This window comes from Mercurialis annua, linkage group LG1-X (assembly GCF_937616625.2).
Source record: "Mercurialis annua linkage group LG1-X, ddMerAnnu1.2, whole genome shotgun sequence".
Lineage (NCBI taxonomy): Eukaryota > Viridiplantae > Streptophyta > Magnoliopsida > Malpighiales > Euphorbiaceae > Mercurialis > Mercurialis annua.
Window position 1 is genome coordinate 53,914,613 of NC_065570.1, and position 19,656 is coordinate 53,934,268.

The 19,656-nt window shown below is 36.1% G+C and overlaps 2 protein-coding genes across 2 annotated transcripts; one reads left to right on the forward strand and one right to left on the reverse strand.

The window, feature by feature from the left end:
• Positions 1–387: 387 nt before the first annotated feature.
• Positions 388–5,031, reverse strand: LOC126657003 (sugar transport protein 5). Its single transcript, XM_050351625.2, has 4 exons — positions 4,828–5,031; positions 2,599–2,918; positions 1,033–1,662; positions 388–927 (listed from the first exon to the last, which is right to left on the reverse strand). The coding sequence occupies exons 1-4, from the start codon at positions 4,967–4,969 to the stop codon at positions 505–507; spliced, it is 1,515 nt and encodes a 504-aa protein (XP_050207582.1). The 5' UTR covers positions 4,970–5,031; the 3' UTR covers positions 388–504.
• A 1,418-nt stretch (positions 5,032–6,449) lies between these two features.
• Positions 6,450–16,434, forward strand: LOC126673130 (uncharacterized). Its single transcript, XM_050367122.2, has 4 exons — positions 6,450–7,185; positions 7,273–7,433; positions 7,662–7,750; positions 16,119–16,434. Exons 1-4 carry the CDS (start codon positions 6,471–6,473, stop codon positions 16,432–16,434), a joined length of 1,281 nt encoding a protein of 426 aa, XP_050223079.1. The 5' UTR covers positions 6,450–6,470.
• Positions 16,435–19,656: the final 3,222 nt, after the last annotated feature.

Here is a 19,656-nt window from a genome sequence, read left to right on the forward strand (position 1 = left end):
AAAATTATTCTATAGTATTACAATATTATAGTAATATTTATTTATACTTAAATCTTAATCAAATAATAGAGTCTTTGATTAAATTATAAATAAAAGATAAACTACAAATATTAGATTGAATTTAATCAAATAATAAAATGTTATGAATAGTGATTAAATGACTAAAAAAATCATCTACTTTGACGAGAGAGGGTGTGAAAAGCGGATAGGAAATTATCAAATTAATATTGATGACTCTTGTTAGAGATGAGGAGTCATCAAATATTAATTTGATGATCTGTTGGAAATGTCCTAAATAAAAACTAACTTTTCAAAACATTAAATAAATACAAGAACATAATTTTGACTAGAATGGACAGAAGATATAATTATTAATTAGTAAATTTGTAACATATAAACTTCAACAACACTTAGAAGTTGCAATTCTATTTCACTTATATAAACATTTTATCCGTTTAAAAATACATCAAGCCATACTTAATTTGTGGGAAGAAGGGTTCTTTTCTACGGCTGATCCTGAACAAAACTGCGCCAGTACCAGTGATGCTCCCACAATGCAAACATAGAATCCAGTGGAATTCCTTTCGTCTCCGGCAAGAAAACCGCGATAAACACCGTCATGACAGCAATCCAAGCAGCATAAAACAGGAATATCCCATATTTGAAGTGACATAGCATGGTCAAAAATGTTTGAGATAGAACAAATGTTGTGGCGAAATTTACAGCCACACTTATGCTTTGGCCTGTAGGTCTAATTTTCATAGGAAAAATTTCACTTGGAATTAGCCAACTTAAAGGCCCCCATGACCATCCAAAACCAGCAGCATATATGCACATTAAAACTAACACTATTATGGCATTGCCCTTGGAGATTTTCTCAGTGCCTGAAGTTCCTGATGTGATTGCTAGTACACCTGCTAGTGCAATCTTTCACATATTGCAACATAAAATCATTACCCGAAAACAAAAATGTTCAAAAAAACGAAAGTAAAATGCAGATAATAAGACTCGACAAGGTTCCGTTCAGCATACCTGACAAATGAACATCTGAGTTCCTCCAGCTATGAACAAAAATCTTCGGCCGAACCGATCAACCACAACGGTAGACACAACAATTGAAGCAAGATTAACTAATCCTAATATCATTGCTGCAATCAGAGCCGAATCATTTCCGAATCCAAGTGATTGAAAAAGAATAGGGGCGTAAAATGCAATAATGTTAATCCCAGTAAGTTGTTGAAAAAAGGGTATAGCAATTGACAAGATTAAATGAGGTCTATACTTCCTTTCAAATATGGTCATAAAGGGTTCTTCTTTAGCAGATTTGGACACTTGACTGGATTTAATCAGATCGGAAATTTCAGCATCGACATTAGTATCGAGTCCTCTGATTTTGATTAGAGAATTGCGAGCTTGTTCAAGCTTGCCACGCTCCACCAGGCTAGCTGGAGTGTCGGAAATGAGGATTGCACCTATTGTCATTGTAGCTGCAGGGATGATTGCAAGACCAAGGGACAGACGCCATCCCGAGCTGAGCTTAGCAGTTCCAAAATTTATGCAATTGGAAATCACTACTCCGATTCCTATGAAGAATTGGAAACCAGTGTTAAACGCTCCACGCCATTTTGGTGGTGCTACCTCCGACAGGTATACAGGAGTTGCCTGCAGTATAACAGACGTAGTTTTAGTGTAGCTTCTCACTGGGTCGGAACCCGCCCAGGCCCAGCTCGATTTCTCCACGCTTAAATACTTACTTTCAATTAAACCCGGCCCGAGTATAAGCCCTTATTAGCCCCATTTCCTACGTGTAGGCTTAAAATATGGGCCCAAAAATATTTGGTTCGGATCGTGTAACTGTGACATATGAACAGAGTTTCGAAACAATAAAAGAAGTTGACACTCAATAACTCACTCATTATATATAGTGTACGTTTGTGATTTATATTTTTGTTACAGAAAAATTTCCTTTTTTTTCTTCCAAGAATTATGTTTTTATCTCAGAACCGAGACCAACTTAAAATCAAGTTTAAATCAACCTGAAATCAACTCATTAATTAATTATGAAAAATAAATGTAAGCTATGATTATTATTTTCTTAGAGATTTTTGCAATCATCTAATCCTTACGAGCGTTGAATGTATAATGAAATGAAAATTGAGACATTGGTATAAATAATCCTACATTTTAAGTTTGAACTAATTTGAGCCGGGTTTCGACTTGTATTTAAGTCAAATCCGGTTGAGTTTAGTCTACATCCGCACAAGTTTTAGTATTTAATATATATTGATATATTACATTTTCCATTAGACTAATTATATTTTCGAACAAAAGAATATTATGACACTTTTTCAGCGACACCATAAACTGAACTCCGTCATAAGCAATAATTTATGAGTGATTTGTGCGGATTTTACTGTCACAAATTGACTGTTTTTATATTTAATGATGTTTGTCCGGACCATCCAAGCTAACTACTGAACAAATCTAAACAGAAGGCTTGCAGAGATTCAATTAGTCAATTCAATTTGCAATCTTATTCCTTAAAAAAAAAAATTAGCAGTTTCATAATTGGTTAGATTTGAAAAGGCATTGATGAACCTGGTTAGTGAAGCCAACTCCAAAACCAAGCAAGATGCGGCCAAGGATGAGCATGGTCACATTGGCAGCACCAGCATTGATGGCAGCTCCAGCAAGAAAAGTGCAGCCACCTATCATAATGGTATTCTTACGGCCCGCCGCAGCAATAAGGCGGCTAGCCGCAAGGGAAGCGGCTAAGCCTGCTATATACAGTGATGATGTGAAGGATGTTAAAATCTGACTGTCGTACACACAGTACACATTCGTTTTGGCCTCTGCTGCTTTTCTTAATACTGATGGAAAGAATTTCTTCAGAAATGGTATCATTGTTGTCACACCTCCTGTAATTTCATGGTGTCATATTGAAAGAATTTATGTTTTTAAATAATTAATGCAATTTTAGAACTATAAGCATAATTCAAGACATAATTATAATACACTGAAATTGATCTTCTGTTATGTCATTTTATTTATCTTTAATTCAGCAGATTGATGGAGTGTAGTAAATCATCAAGAATCTGGCCAGTTAAGAGCATGGATATTATCATTTTAGTTCTTATTTGGCATGATTTTAACAATACTAAATTCTATTAAAATTGGAATAACTTAAGGGAACCATTTCAATTAATGGTTTTTTGAGTTTATAAATTTTAAATTTATAAAATGTGAAATTGATAGATTTAAATATTTTTCAGCTCAGATTAAATATAAATTAATGTTAGAATTATAAAGTAGTACTATAATAGTATAACTCATCATCCATCTATAAAAACATAATACATTTAAATTGTGCCTAAAATATTATATTCCGTCAAAAAAAATAAAATTCAACCAACATGAGATGAAATTCATATGAAATCTACCAGCATCAAAGATTGTATGTATATAATCATATATTCATTCTATCCTTTAAATTTGGCACAAAAGATCAAATAAGATTAATTTTTTAATTTTTAATAAAAACATTTTAAACTTGACGTTTTGACTCGTTCTACTCTCTCAACTCCGATTTATATATCACGCTCTAATAGTGTTTTTCTACCTCATCTCTAATTTATATATCACGCTCTAATATTTTTCTTCCACCTCACCTGAAAGGATAAAGACGAGTTAAAACGCAAAATTAGAAGGTGTTTTTGGGGGTCAAAATATTTCTTTATTCCATGATGAGAAGTGTTTAGTTTTAGGAGACTTCAACAGACCATGAATCAAATAGCCAAGTAGTGCTCTTTGATCAAGCTACCAGTCAAATGACTTGTTTTTTCTATAATTGCATCTTCACACGTGAGGGGATTTTTTATAAACCAAATCTTCAACCTTCTCTATCTCCTTATTGCCTCAAGAAAATAAACTTTATAATTAGTATATGTTAAAATGCAATCATCTTTACCAAATTCAGCTACATTCTTGATGTTGATAAAAATATGATGACTCGAAAAATCCGAATTTTCTGTTTTTATAGGTATTAATATATTATCTTTACCAAATTCAGCTACATTCTTGATGTTGATAAAAATATGATGACTCGAAAAATCCGAATTTTCTGTTTTTATAGGTGTCAATAAAAATATATTAATTTTATTAATTATAATTTTATTGTGATTGTGGTAAAGTTCACTGTTTTGGGAATTGGCCTGAACAAACCGGTTTAATCTATTCGACTATAAACCGATGTCCAGGTTCGATTCTTCTTAAAACGAAGAGAAGTGGTTCAATCAATTTGAACTGAAAAAATCCATCCAAATCGGTCAATTGTTGGACTGGTTAAATCTAGTTTTAATCAATTGTTGGACTGGTTAAATCTAGTTTTACTTGCACAGAAACCATCAATGATGTCTTATTGTATTGGTTTTTCTTGATCAATTGGATACTCAACTGCAATATGCAACGATTCAATAATTTTCACACGAATAAAATTATTCTCAATTTAATTAGATATAGTTGACTATAAATAAATTAAAGTTCTTTTAAATATATTAAAATTAAAAAAGTATTGATTGACATTGAAGCGAGAAACAATTAGATTTTACAAGTGATCTCAAAAAAAATAGTCATAAAAAAACAATTACTTTTTTTTGCAAGTAAAAAATTTTAAACTCTAGCCTTGAATTTTAAACTGCAAGGCTGAGCTTTTGGCCATGCGTTTTAATTTTAACACACAGATTTCCGATTTTCCTTTAGCATATGAAACCTAAATGTACAGAAGAGAAAACAAAAAACCCATTGGTGAACTTTGATCATAAATATTACCTGAAATTCCGATGTCATATCCAAAAATGAGGCCGCTGGAAGCAGCTACGATGCATGTGATCAGCACTGACACTGTTATCTTGCCGTTAACGTTAACGCCATTATTGTCACGGCCATCAAAGCCAAAATTTCCGATGGTCATTTTCTTAAAACCAAGAAATATTACGATCACTCTCTCTCAAGCCAAAATATTTAAATATATACCAAATTAGCTAGCAAAACCTTTTATAATGTCAATGAAAAACTACCTTATAGTGAGAGACGTTACATGTCATTTTCAAGGTTTAATAGAGTGACAAACAAATAAAAGTATTATATATAATATATAGATATTTATCTAGCTACACGATATATTTTAGACCTGTTAGCTAATTTTGTAATTAGTTTAATGAATATATTACATTTACCGTTAACCGTGATTTTTAATATTTCAACACTAAATCTAAATTAACAATTATTTAAAATTATAAAGTCAAATCTAAACTATTGAACTAATTAATCACAAAGTTCATTTGTGATGGAGTCTGCCTTCTGAACCGGTGAGTGAACCTGCAAAACAGGGTAGAAGCTAACCGGACGGTGGTTGTCCGATTAACTCTCCGATGCTAAAGTCAGTCTAGAGCTTTGAGCAGCGTTTTGAGTATATGAATGTAATTGTGATTCTAGGCATACCTCTCGTGCTCCTTTTATAGTAGTCGAATATACCTAGTAGAGTTGTATTAGGCAGGTGAATCCTACTTTGTAGGGATTCGGCCGTATCGTAGAGATTCTCCTGATTTGTCGGGATCTACCTTAATCTGATAAGAATCTTATTTAGGAACGTCTTCCTAAATAGTCTTATCTTCCTAAAGTAGAGCTTATCCTTCCATATGTAGTGTTTGTGTCCAAATAGGACAAGATTTCCATATTTAGTCGTTTACCCGAATCCCGGACTCGAAGCGCTCTCGGCGGATCACGCGGGATTCGGTCTTTATGTCACCGAATCTAAAGAGATTCGGCATTTCCTTCATATCTTCGGATCTTCAGGGGGAGTCCGTTATCACCTGAGAGTAGATCTCCTGTAACTCGGCTCCATTATACTTTCAATAGGATTCGGTATCCATCATTAGCCCCCCCGCAAGTGAGCTGAAGTAGTTTGGCATTTATGCCTTAGTGGATTTTAGCTCTTTTGGAGCCGAGTTCTCTTATACGGGCGAGTCGATTTATATTCCGGGCGAGTCGTTTCATATGTTTGTGGGTGACGTTTCTTCTTTAGTAAGATTCTGTGTTGCCACGTGTCGGCATTTAATGATTCAACGGTTAATGATTCAAAAGCGTTTTGTATTTAATCTCTTTGCATTTCTTCTTTTCCCTCTTACTTACTTTTCGAATTTACTCTCATTTCTTGTAGCTATTTCCTTTTCGTTCTTCGTTTGATTATTTGATTCTTCGTGACTTGTTTTCTCCAGATTTTTCAGGTATGTTTTCTTTCGTCGTTTGGATGTTAATATGGCTTTCTTCTTTGTGTATATTCTCCATGGTTTATATTCTGGGAATTCCTTTTCTGTACTTGGTGTTCTTCGATGTGTTCTTCAACGTGTTCTTCAATATATTTTTTGTTTGATCCTCATTCTGTGTTTATGTTTGTGATTTCCTGTTCTAGGATGCCTCTTAGTCGAGTGGAAGATGCATGCGCTGCTATGGCTTTTACCCGATCAAAGCTTCGTAGGGATGAAGTCTTAGATATCTATTTTAAGTATAGCTTTCCTTTTGATTATAGGGTAATATTACCCGGTGCCGATATGGCTGCGTCCGATTCTCCAGGATCTTCTTGTAGGGCGGTTCTCTTCGAAGAGCAATTTGCTGCTGGTCTTAGGTTTCCTTTAGATTCATTTTTAGTAGAAGTGTGTAGGGATTTAAAGGTTGCTCTGGGGCAACTTTACCCTGGTACGATTAAAGTAGTGCTCGCCTTTTCGGAGGCATGTAGGCTCCGGGGCTGTGCCCCTTCTCTCAAAGTGTTATATCATTTTGTAGACTTTAGGAAATGTGATGGTTGCTTCGTTTTCGCCCTTGGCAGAGAAGGGCGATCTCGTATTTATCTTCCTTGCCTAACCAGTCGCTGGCGAAGGCGTTTCTTTATTGTTTACCATAAATTTGTTTTTCTTCATTTTTCGGATGGTTTTTCTTCTCATCAAGTTCGGAGCTGTCCTTCTCCTTTAAGTTTATCCGAGTCAAAACTTGCTTTCGACATATCTTCCTGTAGTATTGAATCGCGTCCCATTCTAGATGTCTTGGTCAATAGTCGTCTTCGGCGTCGATGGTTTCCTTTGGAGGATCCTCCTCGAGGCTTGGCGGATCTTTGCTACTCTTTTGTTCAAGGTATATTAATTTGCTTAAGTTCTTTTTAATGTTTCTTTTGTAGGATGTCTTCTTCTTCTGACGATTTCCTTTCCGGATTTCAAGTAGATTTGGACGTTCCGATGGGTGGTCCTGACGTTCCTATTGCCAACATTATTCCTGACGACATTGACGTGGATGGGGCTCCTGTTGATATTCCCATAGCTCCCGCCGAGATAGCGTTGCCTGAGGTTATTGTTGTAGATGATGATGATGACTTGGCTGATCCGGTAGGTGACGAGGCTGTTCCGTCACTACTTCCCCCTCTAGCATCATTTACCGTCTCGGGGGGAGTTGGGGGTGTGGCTTCAGAGGGGCCGGTTGTTGCTGATTCGGGAGAGATTTCTCTAGGTCGAGACCCGGATTCTCCGTCTAGGAAAAGACGTCGAGTTGGCGATGGTTCTCCATCGAGGGAGAGTTTTCCTGGAAACTCTTCTTCTGCTCCAGATTTGGTTCAGTGGGTCGAAGGTCAGGATCCTGCTAGTTTGCTGAATCCTAGAGTGTTGGCGGAATATATTCGAACTCTGGCGATTCCTGATGATGTCACGTGGTTCTGTGGTAGGCCGGGTCAGGAGCTTTCCGATCTGGCTTGTTTTCATGGTTTCTCTGTAAGTGCTTTCTTTCTTGAGTATAATATGTTTTTTGTATTCAGTTGTTTTCTTATTTGTTTATTTCTGGTGTGTGTAGGCTCTTAAATCTATTCTGGTTTTGAACGACCGCCGACAGTGTGCCGAGGAGGAGGTCGAGCGTCTGTCTTCTCTTTTGGCGACTTCCGAGTCTGAAAGGGCGAAATTGAAGGCCTCTTTGGAAGAGCATGATTCCCTTCTGTCGCAGCTCAAGGCGCAGGATGCGATTAATGATCACCAAGTGAAAGTGATCGAGAAAAAGACTGATGACTTGACTCAAGAGATTGAGGAGCTCATTCGGATCAATTCCCTTGTTGGTGGGGAGAGGGACAGTCTTAGATCGGAGGTTGAAGGTCTTCAAATCCGTCTGCTAGATACGAAGGCTTTTTACTCTGCTTTGATAAGCGAGAATCGCCTTGCGATTGGGAAGAAGCTTCTAGAGCAGAATCCTAATATTGATCTTTCTGGGGTTAACGGGTTGGATCCCCAGGCCATCGCCCGTGATCTCCTCGTCAAGATGTCTAAAGACCGCGTCTAGTAGTTTTTCTTTTGATTGTATTTGCTGATGTATTAATTTTGCTTTTTGTAATCCACAATTTATGAATATATTTTCTTCGTGTTTCTTCGAAATGTGCTTTCGCCTTATTTTTATGTACTTGTCTTGCCTCGAGGGTTATTCTAAACCCTGTTCCTGGCGTTGCTTTTTATAGAGTTAATCTAAACTCCTTTTATTTTTGTTTTTGTTTTGAGTTAATCTAAACTCTTTGTTGGCGATTTGCCTTTTCTGAGTTAATTTAAACTCATTTTTAGCCTTTTGTGGTGATTTGCCTGGTTCGGCGATTTTGCTTTGAGTTAATTTAAACTCATTTTCTTGGCTCTTAGCCTTTTGTGGCGATTTGCCTAGTTTGGCGATTTTGCCTTGAGTTAATTTAAACTCATTTTCTTGGCTTTTAGCTTTTCTTGAATTTGATCTTGAATTTATTTTTTCTTCTTTCGTCTTTGATTTAGCCATTCGTGGCTGTTCTTGATTTTTATTTCTTTATTGGTTCGTCTGGCTAATCAGATGGTAGCAAAATTGAATTTTTATTGATAAGAAGATGGCATACAAAATATTAAAGATAGATTTGACGCCATCTGGTAAGACGGAAAGTCGTTACCGATGATGGGTCATTTTCCGTTCCTATTCTTCCTTCTTTTCGGTCTTGTTTTCTTGGAGATCCACCACTGACTCGTCATAGCACTTCTTGGCTATTCCTTGGTCTCCTCTCAGCGTCACCACTCCCTTTTCGGTTGGTACTTTCATTGCCAACGCTCTTATGCTGGTTACTGCTGCCGAATCATGGAGGAAAGGCCTTCCTAGGATGGCATTGTATGTCAGTTCCATGTCCACTATGTTAAATAGTGACATGATTTTCTTATTTATTCCTCTTTCTGGGCCGATTATTACTTCCAAGGTAACTGCTCCCAGTGGAGTGATGGAGGGGCCGCCGAGTCCTGATAGCGGAATTGGGACTCGGCGTAGCCTTGACGCCGTTCCTCCCAGCATTTTGTATGCTGCGTTTGTCATCAGGTTTACCGCGCTTCCTTCGTCGATTAGGACCCGCTCCATGTTCCAATTTTCAATGATAGTATAGTCACTACCAAAGCATCGTTGTGGGGTGCTTTGACGTGTTCATAGTCTTCTACATCGAAGATCACTGGCGGCATGTGAGTTTCTCGTATGTTCATTACTTCCTTCCTCTGCTTCCTCCTGATCGTGGAGCTACTATGCCCTCCACCATTAATCATGTGTATGGTTCCCAGAATTTTGGATGGGCGCTCGTCTTCCTTTTCTTTCGGCTTGTCTTCTCTGTTTCTTTTTTCTCCCTTGTCATTGCTCTTCTCTTTTCGGGCCACAAATTTCCTCAGCTCGCCTGTGTCGATCATTCTTTCGATCTCGACCTTCAAGTCCCTGCAGGTATCCGTTTCATGTCCGTAATCGTCGTGAAATTTGCAGTACTTTCTAGTGTCTCTTATCTCTGCTTTCATCTTTGGTGGCCATACCACGTTTTTGACGTTTTCTTTGATCCACATGAGGACATTAGTTCGGCTGGTGTTTAGCGGAGTGAAGTTATTCTCGTCATCTCTGGGATCGTATCTCGATTCATATCTTGTCTGGGGGGCGAATCGTCTGCTTTCTTCGGGTCTTCCTCTCCTGTCATCAGGTTTGGACTTGGTTTTTTCTCTGGATCTCTCTTTCGATTCTTTTCCTTTTGCTTCCTTTCCGCGAATCGCCCTTCGCCCTTCGTCTAACTCGAAGTATTTCTGGGCTATGCCCATTAGGTTCGAGAAAGTTGTGGGTTTATTGACTAGCAACTTGTCCACCAGCTTTCCGAATCGCGTCCCTTCTCGCAATGCTTCTGTCGCCATGTCGATGTTCAGGTTGTCTATCTTCATAGCTTGCTTGTTGAATCGTTCGATGTAGCTTCGCAGGGTTTCTCCTTCTTCTTGGATGCAGGCTCTCAGGATACTGGTAGTGGTTTTAGCTGGGATGTTTGTGAGATATCTATTAAGGAACTCCGTTGAGAGCGAAGCGAAGCTTTTGATCGAGCCTGGTTTTAATTTGTTATACCATCTCTGGGCCGTGCCCGTGAGTGTGGTGGGGAAAACCCTGCAAAGAATGGCGTCTGATACGCTGAGTAGCCCCATGGTCGCTGTGAACCTAGAAGTATGGTCTCGGGGGTCTCCTTCCCCATTGAAAATTGGCAGGATCGGCAACTTCATGCTGTGCGGGATAGTTTCCTCCATGATCTCGGGCGAGAGGGGTGATCCTTTCAACCTGAGGTCGTCTATATCCAATTCTTCAGATTTTAGTTTTTTGAGCGCTTTGGCGATCTTCTCTTCCAAATCTTCTTCCACCACATATGTGGCCTTGCTTTTTTGGGGTGTCTCTGACGATTCGCCCTCTCCTTCTTGGTGTTTTTTCTTAGTTTGCTCTTTCCCTGCATCTCTTTCCTGTCGCTTACTCTTTGGCGGGGCGTCTTCTTTTTCCTTCTCCCTTCGTTCGTCTCTCTTTGAATTCAGACCGCTCCGGGCGTCCTCCTGGTTGTGCTCATTTCTGGGTGTCTCCGGTGATTCCTCGTTAGATTTGTCTCTGTTCGGACTTTCCTCGTCGCTGGTTCTATTTTCTCGCTGGTTTCTTGCTTCGTTTCTTTCTCCGTTCCCTCTGGTTCGGGGTTCCTTGCTTTTATTGTTTTCTGCCCTTGCCTCTCGTCGGCCTGGGTTTGCATTTTCTGTTCTTTCTCTTCTTCTGGGAGCTGTAGGGCTGAAGTTTTCCCTTAGGATTTTCATAGTTTCTTCGTGCCTGTCGTTTGTTCTTTTGGCTTCGCTAGCCAATCTGTCAAGATTTGCCTGTACAGATTCCAGTATCTTCTTCAGCATTTCGTTGTGTGAGTCTTGTGCTGCGGCATTTGGTGCTTGTTCTTCAGTGCCTAGGTTGAAAGCAATTGAGATGCTTCCCCTTATCGGATTAGTTTGGTACTGGGGTGTTGAGAAAGAGGGCCCTCCGGTGTTGCTTTTTTCCCCGGAGTTGTGAAGCCCGTCTTCCGTCACGCTGATTATCTCCGGAGTGCTTTTTGGGTCCATTGGTTGTTTGTCTTTCAGGTTTACTCTTTCAGAAGTCATCTTCTTCAATGAGATTTGTTTTTGAGTTCAGAAAAGCTCCTTCTTTTGAAGTTTAGTTAAGCTTTTCCCACAGACGGCGCCAATTGATGGAGTCTGCCTTCTGAACCGGTGAGTGAACCTGCAAAACAGGGTAGAAGCTAACCGGACGGTGGTTGTCCGATTAACTCTCCGATGCTAAAGTCAGTCTAGAGCTTTGAGCAGCGTTTTGAGTATATGAATGTGATTCTAGGCATACCTCGTGCTCCTTTTATAGTAGTCGAATATACCTAGTAGAGTTGTATTAGGCAGGTGAATCCTACTTTGTAGGGATTCGGCCGTATCGTAGAGATTCTCCTGATTTGTCGGGATCTACCTTAATCTGATAAGAATCCTATTTAGGAACGTCTTCCTAAATAGTCTTATCTTCCTAAAGTAGAGCTTATCCTTCCATATGTAGTGTTTGTGTCCAAATAGGACAAGATTTCCATATTTAGTCGTTTACCCGAATCCCGGACTCGAAGCGCTCTCGGCGGATCACGCGGGATTCGGTCTTTATGTCACCGAATCTAAAGAGATTCGGCATTTCCTTCATATCTTCGGATCTTCAGGGGGAGTCCGTTATCACCTGAGAGTAGATCTCCTGTAACTCGGCTCCATTATACTTTCAATAGGATTCGGTATCCATCAATTTGAATTTTTTTATTTTAGTGTTGACAATTTTTTTCGATCCGAAAATAATTGATTTCGATTTTGATTCTCTATCAGATGTTCACTATTAATTACTCCTTTCGGTCCATAATATTTATCGTATTTGACAATTTCTTTTGTTCCATAATATTTGTTACATTAGAGTTTTAAGAAAGCATTTATTGCTATTTTTTCAAATTTATCTCTAACAATAAATAACTTAGTAAGGTTAAAAGAACTGGTCAAACATAAAACTAGTAGTAGTAATTAATATGGACAATTTAATAAAAATATATACAAATCAAGATATATTTATTAGTTTCTTAATTTATGTAAAATAGCTAAGTACGACAAATATTATAAAATAGAGGAAATATACTATTAAGTATTGCTTATTAAATAAATAATGTAATTTGTTAGACGGGCAAATGACAAAGTTATTAGCAAATATTTTTCTAGAAATTAATATGGACAATAAAAGGGGGAAATGGAAATGGGAATGGGAATGATTCCCATTATTTGTGTTTGTTTTGTCAAATTACATTAGAGAATGAGAATGTGATTACCCCCTTAATGGAAATCACCATTTCCCCCTTACCCCATGGGAATGAACTTTTGGGAATGGGAATCAAAATTTAAAAAAAAATTCTAATAATAATAATAAATATATAATTATTAAAAAATTATTTTTAAATTTTAAAAAATATACTTAAAATAAAAAATAATATTTTTTAATATTTTTTTTAAATATATTTTTTATTTTTTTTAAAAAAATATATTTTTTATTTTTTTAAAATAATTTTTTAATTTTTTTTAAAAATATTTTATTTTAAAAAAAAATAATTTTTTTTGTATAAAAAATATTTAAAAAAATAAAAAAAATATTTTTAATAAATAATAAATAATTTTTTTATTAAACTTTATCCATTCCCATTCCTACACTTTGAACCAAACAAAAAATGAAAACAATCATTCTCATTCCCATTCCTTCCCATTCCGATTCCCATTCCGATTTTCATTCTCAACCTTGAACTAAACGAACCCTTAATCTATACTATATATAAAAGCACGGATGGGGGGGGGGGGGGACAGGCAAATTTACTGAATAATCCTTTTCATTTTATTACTAATAAAGGTTTTATAGTCATTAACTAATTAGTTATTTAATTAATCACTATTGTTATTAAAATCCTAATTACAATAGGTAGCTAAATTATCTCCAATTAGTTTTTAGTATGTAAAAAATAACTAAATTGTCTCCAAATTAGTAGGAATACTATCTTTTAGTTTGATTTAACTATAAAATTAAAATATTGTATTTGGTCAATATATTATTATTTAAATTTCTATCTTACTATTTTTAAATATATTATTAATAAAATTAAGTTGATTATTTAATTATGGTTATTATAAAACCAAAAGAAGAATAAATTCAATATAGAAAAAAATTAAATAACCGAATATATTATATTTGCTTTTATAAAAATTCTTAACTAATTTAATATTAATTATAAATAAAAAATTGATATAATTATAATAAATTTACTAATATGTACATTGACGAGTTATGTTACGAGCCACGTGCATAGCACGTAATGCGAAACTAGTATTATTAAATATGATGATTAGATTACACATATGTTTATCTACCAAACACATGGTTGTTGTTGGTGGTGGTCATGAGGAATGGGGATGGTGCCTACAGGCACACCCTACCCTCTTTTCTTAAACTTGCGCTCGTTTCAAACCGCTGAAGTGCAATTCTCCGGAAGAGAAAATAAACATTATTGTAATATTCATTTATTTTTAAATTTCATATAATTATTCATAAAATTAAAAATATTTATCACACATTATTAGTATAAAACTAATTAATTTTACAATAGTTTGTCATTTCCTCCTTTCAATTCAATTATTCACTTTATTATTTTCATGCAGTTTTAAAAAATACCATTAATATTTTAAATTTTTACAAATTTATCTTTATATATCCCCATTAAATATTATAGTTTGAAATCAAATAAAAGTTATCAATTGCAAATTAATTATAAAATTAATTAATTTAAAATAGTTTGAAACTAAAATAAATGTTATTTCCTCCTTTCCAATTCAATTGTTCAATTTATTATTTTCACGCAGTTTAAAATAATATAATTAATATTTTAAATTTTTACAAATTTGTCTTTGTTTTTCTTATTATATTCTTATTTAATATTATTAATAATTAACTTCCTTTAAATAATATAATAAAAAATAAACTTTAAATAAGGACAATATAAAAACATTAAATTTTTAAAAAATTATAATTTACTAGAGATCAATAAATAGTTTAAAATGAAAAAATTAAAAATTATATTGAAAAGGAGAAAGTATTATATAACTGAATTTTCTGGTGAAAATATTTAAATATCATATGACGACATTATAATTACAATATTGCCATATTAAATTACTTTATTTTTAAAAAAGAATCAAGGTGTCGCTATTAATTATTATTGTACTAAAAAATTAGTCCCTCCGTCCAATTCTATTTGACAAAATTTAGAGTTTTTGATCTTCCATTCTAAATGATAATTTTTTTTTTGGTAATTCCATATATTATCCTGAGCGGCGTTAACTATGAAACTGCATCTTTAAACCTTCTACATTTAGACTAATCCGCACTCGAATCGAATAGGTCTCTTACAGAAGGAAAAATTATGACCCAAATTTTAAACGGCTGCATATATGAGTATGATTCGAACGCGCAATCTCACTTAAGACAGGGGAGCGCTTTACCAACTCACCTGCGCCTTGGAATTTCTAAATGACAAAACTAACATAACCATAATTTTATCTTTTAATTTTTTATCTTTACCCTCATTTAAAATTAAGTCTTTTATGAAAACTGTTTAGTGTTTAATGAAAAATTTAACTAATATACTAATAACATTAATTAGCTCCATTATCAATAGAAGGTTATAGAAATAACTCTATGTCATATAGTATTAATTTATATTGATTATTGTAATTTAGTTATTTTATCAAATAAAGTCGGACGGATGGAGTATATTTGAAGAGATCTCTAGCAAGCACCTTCGGACGACGAATAGAATCATTCTTTAGAATTTGCTCTCAAATTTAGTTCACCGAAGCTTGATTTCGAATAGTGAAAGTATTATACTCCCTCTATCCTGGCGTCCCGTTTTAAAAAGGAACAAATGACTTTATATTTAGATTAAGAAAACATTAAGTAATATGTTATTTTTTTATTTTATCTCTATTAATGATGATTTTATAATTTATATATGAATTAATACTTATTAATTATAAAAAGAAAAAAATTATATAAATTGGTATAAAAAATATGATATGATCTTTTTAAATAGGACATATAAAAATGGAAGATGTCTTTTTTTAAATGGGACGGAGGGATATAACTGAATTTGCTGGTGGAGTTGAAACATTTAGATATCATATGACGACAATTTAATTACAGTGTTGCCATATTAAATTATTTTATTTTATTTTTTTAAATCAAGGTATCACTATTAATTATTAGTGCACCAATAAATTATATTTGAAGAGATCTCCAACAAACACATTCGGACTACGAATAGAACCGTTCTCTATAATTTCCTCTCAACTTTAGTTCACCGAAGCTTGATTTTGAAGAGTGAAAACGGTGATTTTCTTGGATCAAAAGTTCTTTGTTTTTTGTCATCAGATCCATATCTTTTTTTTTTTTTCAATTTGTTCCAATAAATTATTCCATTTGTTTTCTATAGTTATAATTTTTGTTGTTTGAGTTGATCATTAATTCAATCAAGACCATCTAATATTTTTCGAATTTCAACTTTAAATTTTTAATTAATTGAGATTGTTATCCGGCCACTAAAGTATATTTAGAATAGAGCTCAACCAGAAGCCTAAACATCCTCTCTTAGTTTCTGCTCTGACAGAATAGTTTTCTCTCTCTAGAGAATTTTATGAAATAATGGAATTAGAACTGCTCTACCAATCTTTGTCATTATCTGATGATGAAGACCTCACGATTTGTGATTTGGGAGAGAAAGCGAGAAGTATTGGAGAGCAGAAAGTTGCGAACTCTTTGTTCGGTAAAGTTCTCTCAACGAAGAAGATTAATAGAGATGGGATAATCTCTACGGTGAATTTTCTGTGGAAAACAAGGAAACCTATGGTGGTGGAAGCCGTTGGGGATAATCATTTTATTTGTCAATTTGAGTCCCAGGAAGATCGTCGAAGGGTCCTTACTGGAGGGCCATGGAAATTCTAGGAAAAGCTAATTGTACTGGAAATCCCTTCTGGTTTGGGAGACATAACTAGTGCAAAATTCAAAATGGTGTCATTCTGGGTCCAGATTCATAATCTACCATTGATGTGTCTCAACAAAAAAGCTGGCTTATCGTTGGAAACTCAGGTTGGAGTGGTTGAAGAGGTGGATCCGGGAGCGTCAGGAGATTGTTTGGGCAAGTATATACGAGTAAGGGTGAAGGTCGACATTACCAAGCCTCTTAAACGAGGACTTAAGGTGAGAGTGGATGACAAGGGAACTGTTATTACTGCTATATTAAGATATGAGAGGGTGCCTGAGCTGTGTTTTAATTGTGGCATTTTTGGACATCCCCTGATTGAATGTGGTACGAGAGCAGAGGAAGTGGGGAAGGCATTGAAATATTCTGATCTTATCAGAGCTGGTCCAATCCAGTGGACTGGCAATAAAAGTAAGAGAGTGAGAAGAAATTTTGATGAAAACATCTTCAAAGAGCAAGGGGAGGGGAGCCGGAGAAGACCATCGCACATGGCGGAAGAGAAGGAGGAGGATGCATTTAAGGAAAATTTGACAGAATATCAAGTATCTCCAATAATTGGGGAGCAGTTAAATAAGGTAGATGGGAGTTTTTCAATTTCAAATTGATTGAAAAAGATTTGGCAGTTATGAAATTGATTGATGTGAATATTAATCAAGATATAGGCGTTGGAGGGAAAAATCTTTTTGCTCGTATGAAAGGAAAATCTAAGTGTGAGAAAGAAGGGGCCCTTGGGCTGCGCCTCAAAGCCAGGGAAAAGGGTTTCAAAAAGCCTGTTTTAAAGCCCAATAGAGTTAAAAAAATTACCCAGAGAGATTATGGGTAATACGACACCCCTGATTGATATTTCTAATGTCGTTCATACAGAGGAAAGTGAGGGTTTTGTCGAAGCAGTTCCATCTGAGATAGGAGTTGGGGTGAGGTTGCCATTACCATTATCTGATTCATCATCGGACTATGTTAATGGAGGTTTTATTAATTCAACGGCGGCACCTGCCCAGCAGGCCCGTCGATTACAATGATTATTGTCAGTTGGAACGTTCAGGGATTGGGCCCCCTTCGAACGTTCAATTCGTTGAGTGATCATATCAACAAAATTAAGCCTAATCTAGTTTTCCTCATGGAGACTAGGATGTGTAAAGAGAAGTTTGAGAAAGTCAGGAAGAAGGTGGATATGAAAGGGAGCTTTGTTATTGATAGTGATGGACAAAGCGGCGGTCTAGCGTTGATGTGGGAAACTCCAGGTACTGTTTCTATTATGAGCTCGTCTAAGTTTCATATAGATTGTATGGTGGAAGATGAGAAGAAATTGCGATGGCGTTTTACCGGCTTTTATGGCAATCCATGCCAGTCTCAACGAGTTCATTCTTGGACTTTGTTGCGAAGATTAAAAGCTCTGTATGATGGCCCGTGGTTATGTGGAGGAGACTTTAACGAAATCCTCAAACAGACGGAGAAGATTGGTGGTTCTGTTAGACCAAGGTTTCTGATGGATAATTTCAAGAGATGTTTGGAGGATTGTGATCTTTTTGATGCAGGGGAGGAGAATCTGGGGTATACCTGGTGGTGCAATAGAGGCAATGGAGTTATTAAGGAGAGACTTGATCGGTTTGTTATAAATTTGGAGTGGAGTACGTTGTACCCAGATTTTGGTATGAGTCACTTAGAGCATTGGGGCTCGGATCACAAACCTATTGTGATGATGAGCTCAAAGAGAGAAGGGGAGGACAGTAGAAAGAAAACAGGAGCAGGCAGATTTCATTTTGAAGAGGTCTGGACGTCTAATGAGAATTTTCCTGAGGCTGTGAAGGAGGCGTGGCAAAATGAAGAGGTGGTGAATGAGGTTTCGGATGTCCCTAAAAAGCTAAAGAGGTGTGCTGATATTTTTAAAAATTGGGGAAAGAGGAATATAGGCAACCTTAAGAGGACAATTGCCAAAAAGAAAAAGGAATTCGAAGCCTTAATTAATAGGGCGGATAATGAGGTTTCTGTGGATGTGTTAAGAAACATAGAGAGGCAGATTGATGAGATGAATGATCAGGAGGAAATATTTTGGAGACAAAGATCTAGAGTTAACTGGTTGGCGAAGGGTGATAAAAATTCGAGATACTTCCATTTGAAGGCCTCGAAAAGGAAAGCCAGGAATAGGATAATGGGTTTGAAGGATGAGAATGGGAAGTGGACTGATAAACCGAGGGAGATGGAGAATGTCATCCAGAAGTACTTTCAAGATATCTTTAAATCCTCCAATCCTTCTAGGGTGGATATTGAAAGAGTGACAGAGCATGTGAAGGGTGTTGTGACAGTTGAGATGAATGAGATGCTGGGCAAGGTCTTTCGGCCAGGGGAAATTATTAAAGCTCTAAAAGATATGTCTCCTACGAAGGCGCCGGGCAAGGATGGGTTTCCAGCTCTGTTCTATCAGAAGTATTGGAGTATTGTTGGCAGGGACATCACTAAGGTATGCCTTAATATCCTGAATGACTGTAAATCTGTGCAATGCATTAATGATACTGTGGTGGCCCTGATACCTAAGATTAAAAATGCTGATTGTATGAGTCAATTTAGGCCTATTAGCTTGTGTAATGTCATCTATAAAATTATCTCAAAAACACTTGCTAATAGACTTAGATTAGTTCTTGATTGTATTATTGATGATGCCAGTCTGCTTTCGTTCCTGGGAGGCAGATTGTAGATAATGCATTAGTTGGCTTCGAATGTATTCATGTAATTCAGAGATCCAATAGGAAAGTTAATGGTCCTTTAGCGATAAAATTGGATATGTCGAAGGCCTATGACAGAGTGGAATGGCAATTTATTGAATCAATGATGTTAAAATTGGGGTTTAGTGAATTGCTGACTAGGAAAGTTATTGACTGTATCTCGTCGGTTAGTTTTTCTTTCCTGGTTAATGGAGGGGTGAAGGGTAAGTTAACACCGCAGAGAGGCCTTAGGCAAGGAGACCCTCTGTCTCCTTACCTCTTTCTGATTTGTGCCCAAGGTCTCTCTAGTATGTTGAATACAGCTGTGAATGGGAGATACATTAAAGGTATGGAGTTTGGGAGTGAGTGCAAGGTTTCACACCTTTTCTTTGCAGATGATAGTTTACTGTTTTGTAGAGCTAATGTGACTGAATGTGAAGTGTTAAAGCAGGTGCTTCAGGTGTATGGTAAGGCTTCAGGTCAAGT

Coding starts and splice junctions, on each gene's coding strand:
- LOC126657003 (XM_050351625.2), bottom strand. CDS start 4,969: ATGACCATCGGAAATTTTGGCTTTGATGGCCGTGACAATAATGGCGTT. Junction 1,663..2,598: donor GAGTTGGCTTCACTAACCAG/GTTCATCAATGC, acceptor GTTATACTGCAG/GCAACTCCTGTATACCTGTC. Junction 928..1,032: donor CTCAGATGTTCATTTGTCAG/GTATGCTGAACG, acceptor AATATGTGAAAG/ATTGCACTAGCAGGTGTACT.
- LOC126673130 (XM_050367122.2), top strand. CDS start 6,471: ATGCCTCTTAGTCGAGTGGAAGATGCATGCGCTGCTATGGCTTTTACC. Junction 7,186..7,272: donor TTGCTACTCTTTTGTTCAAG/GTATATTAATTT, acceptor GATTTCAAGTAG/ATTTGGACGTTCCGATGGGT. Junction 7,751..16,118: donor GCGATTCCTGATGATGTCAC/GTGGTTCTGTGG, acceptor TTCTCTCTCTAG/AGAATTTTATGAAATAATGG.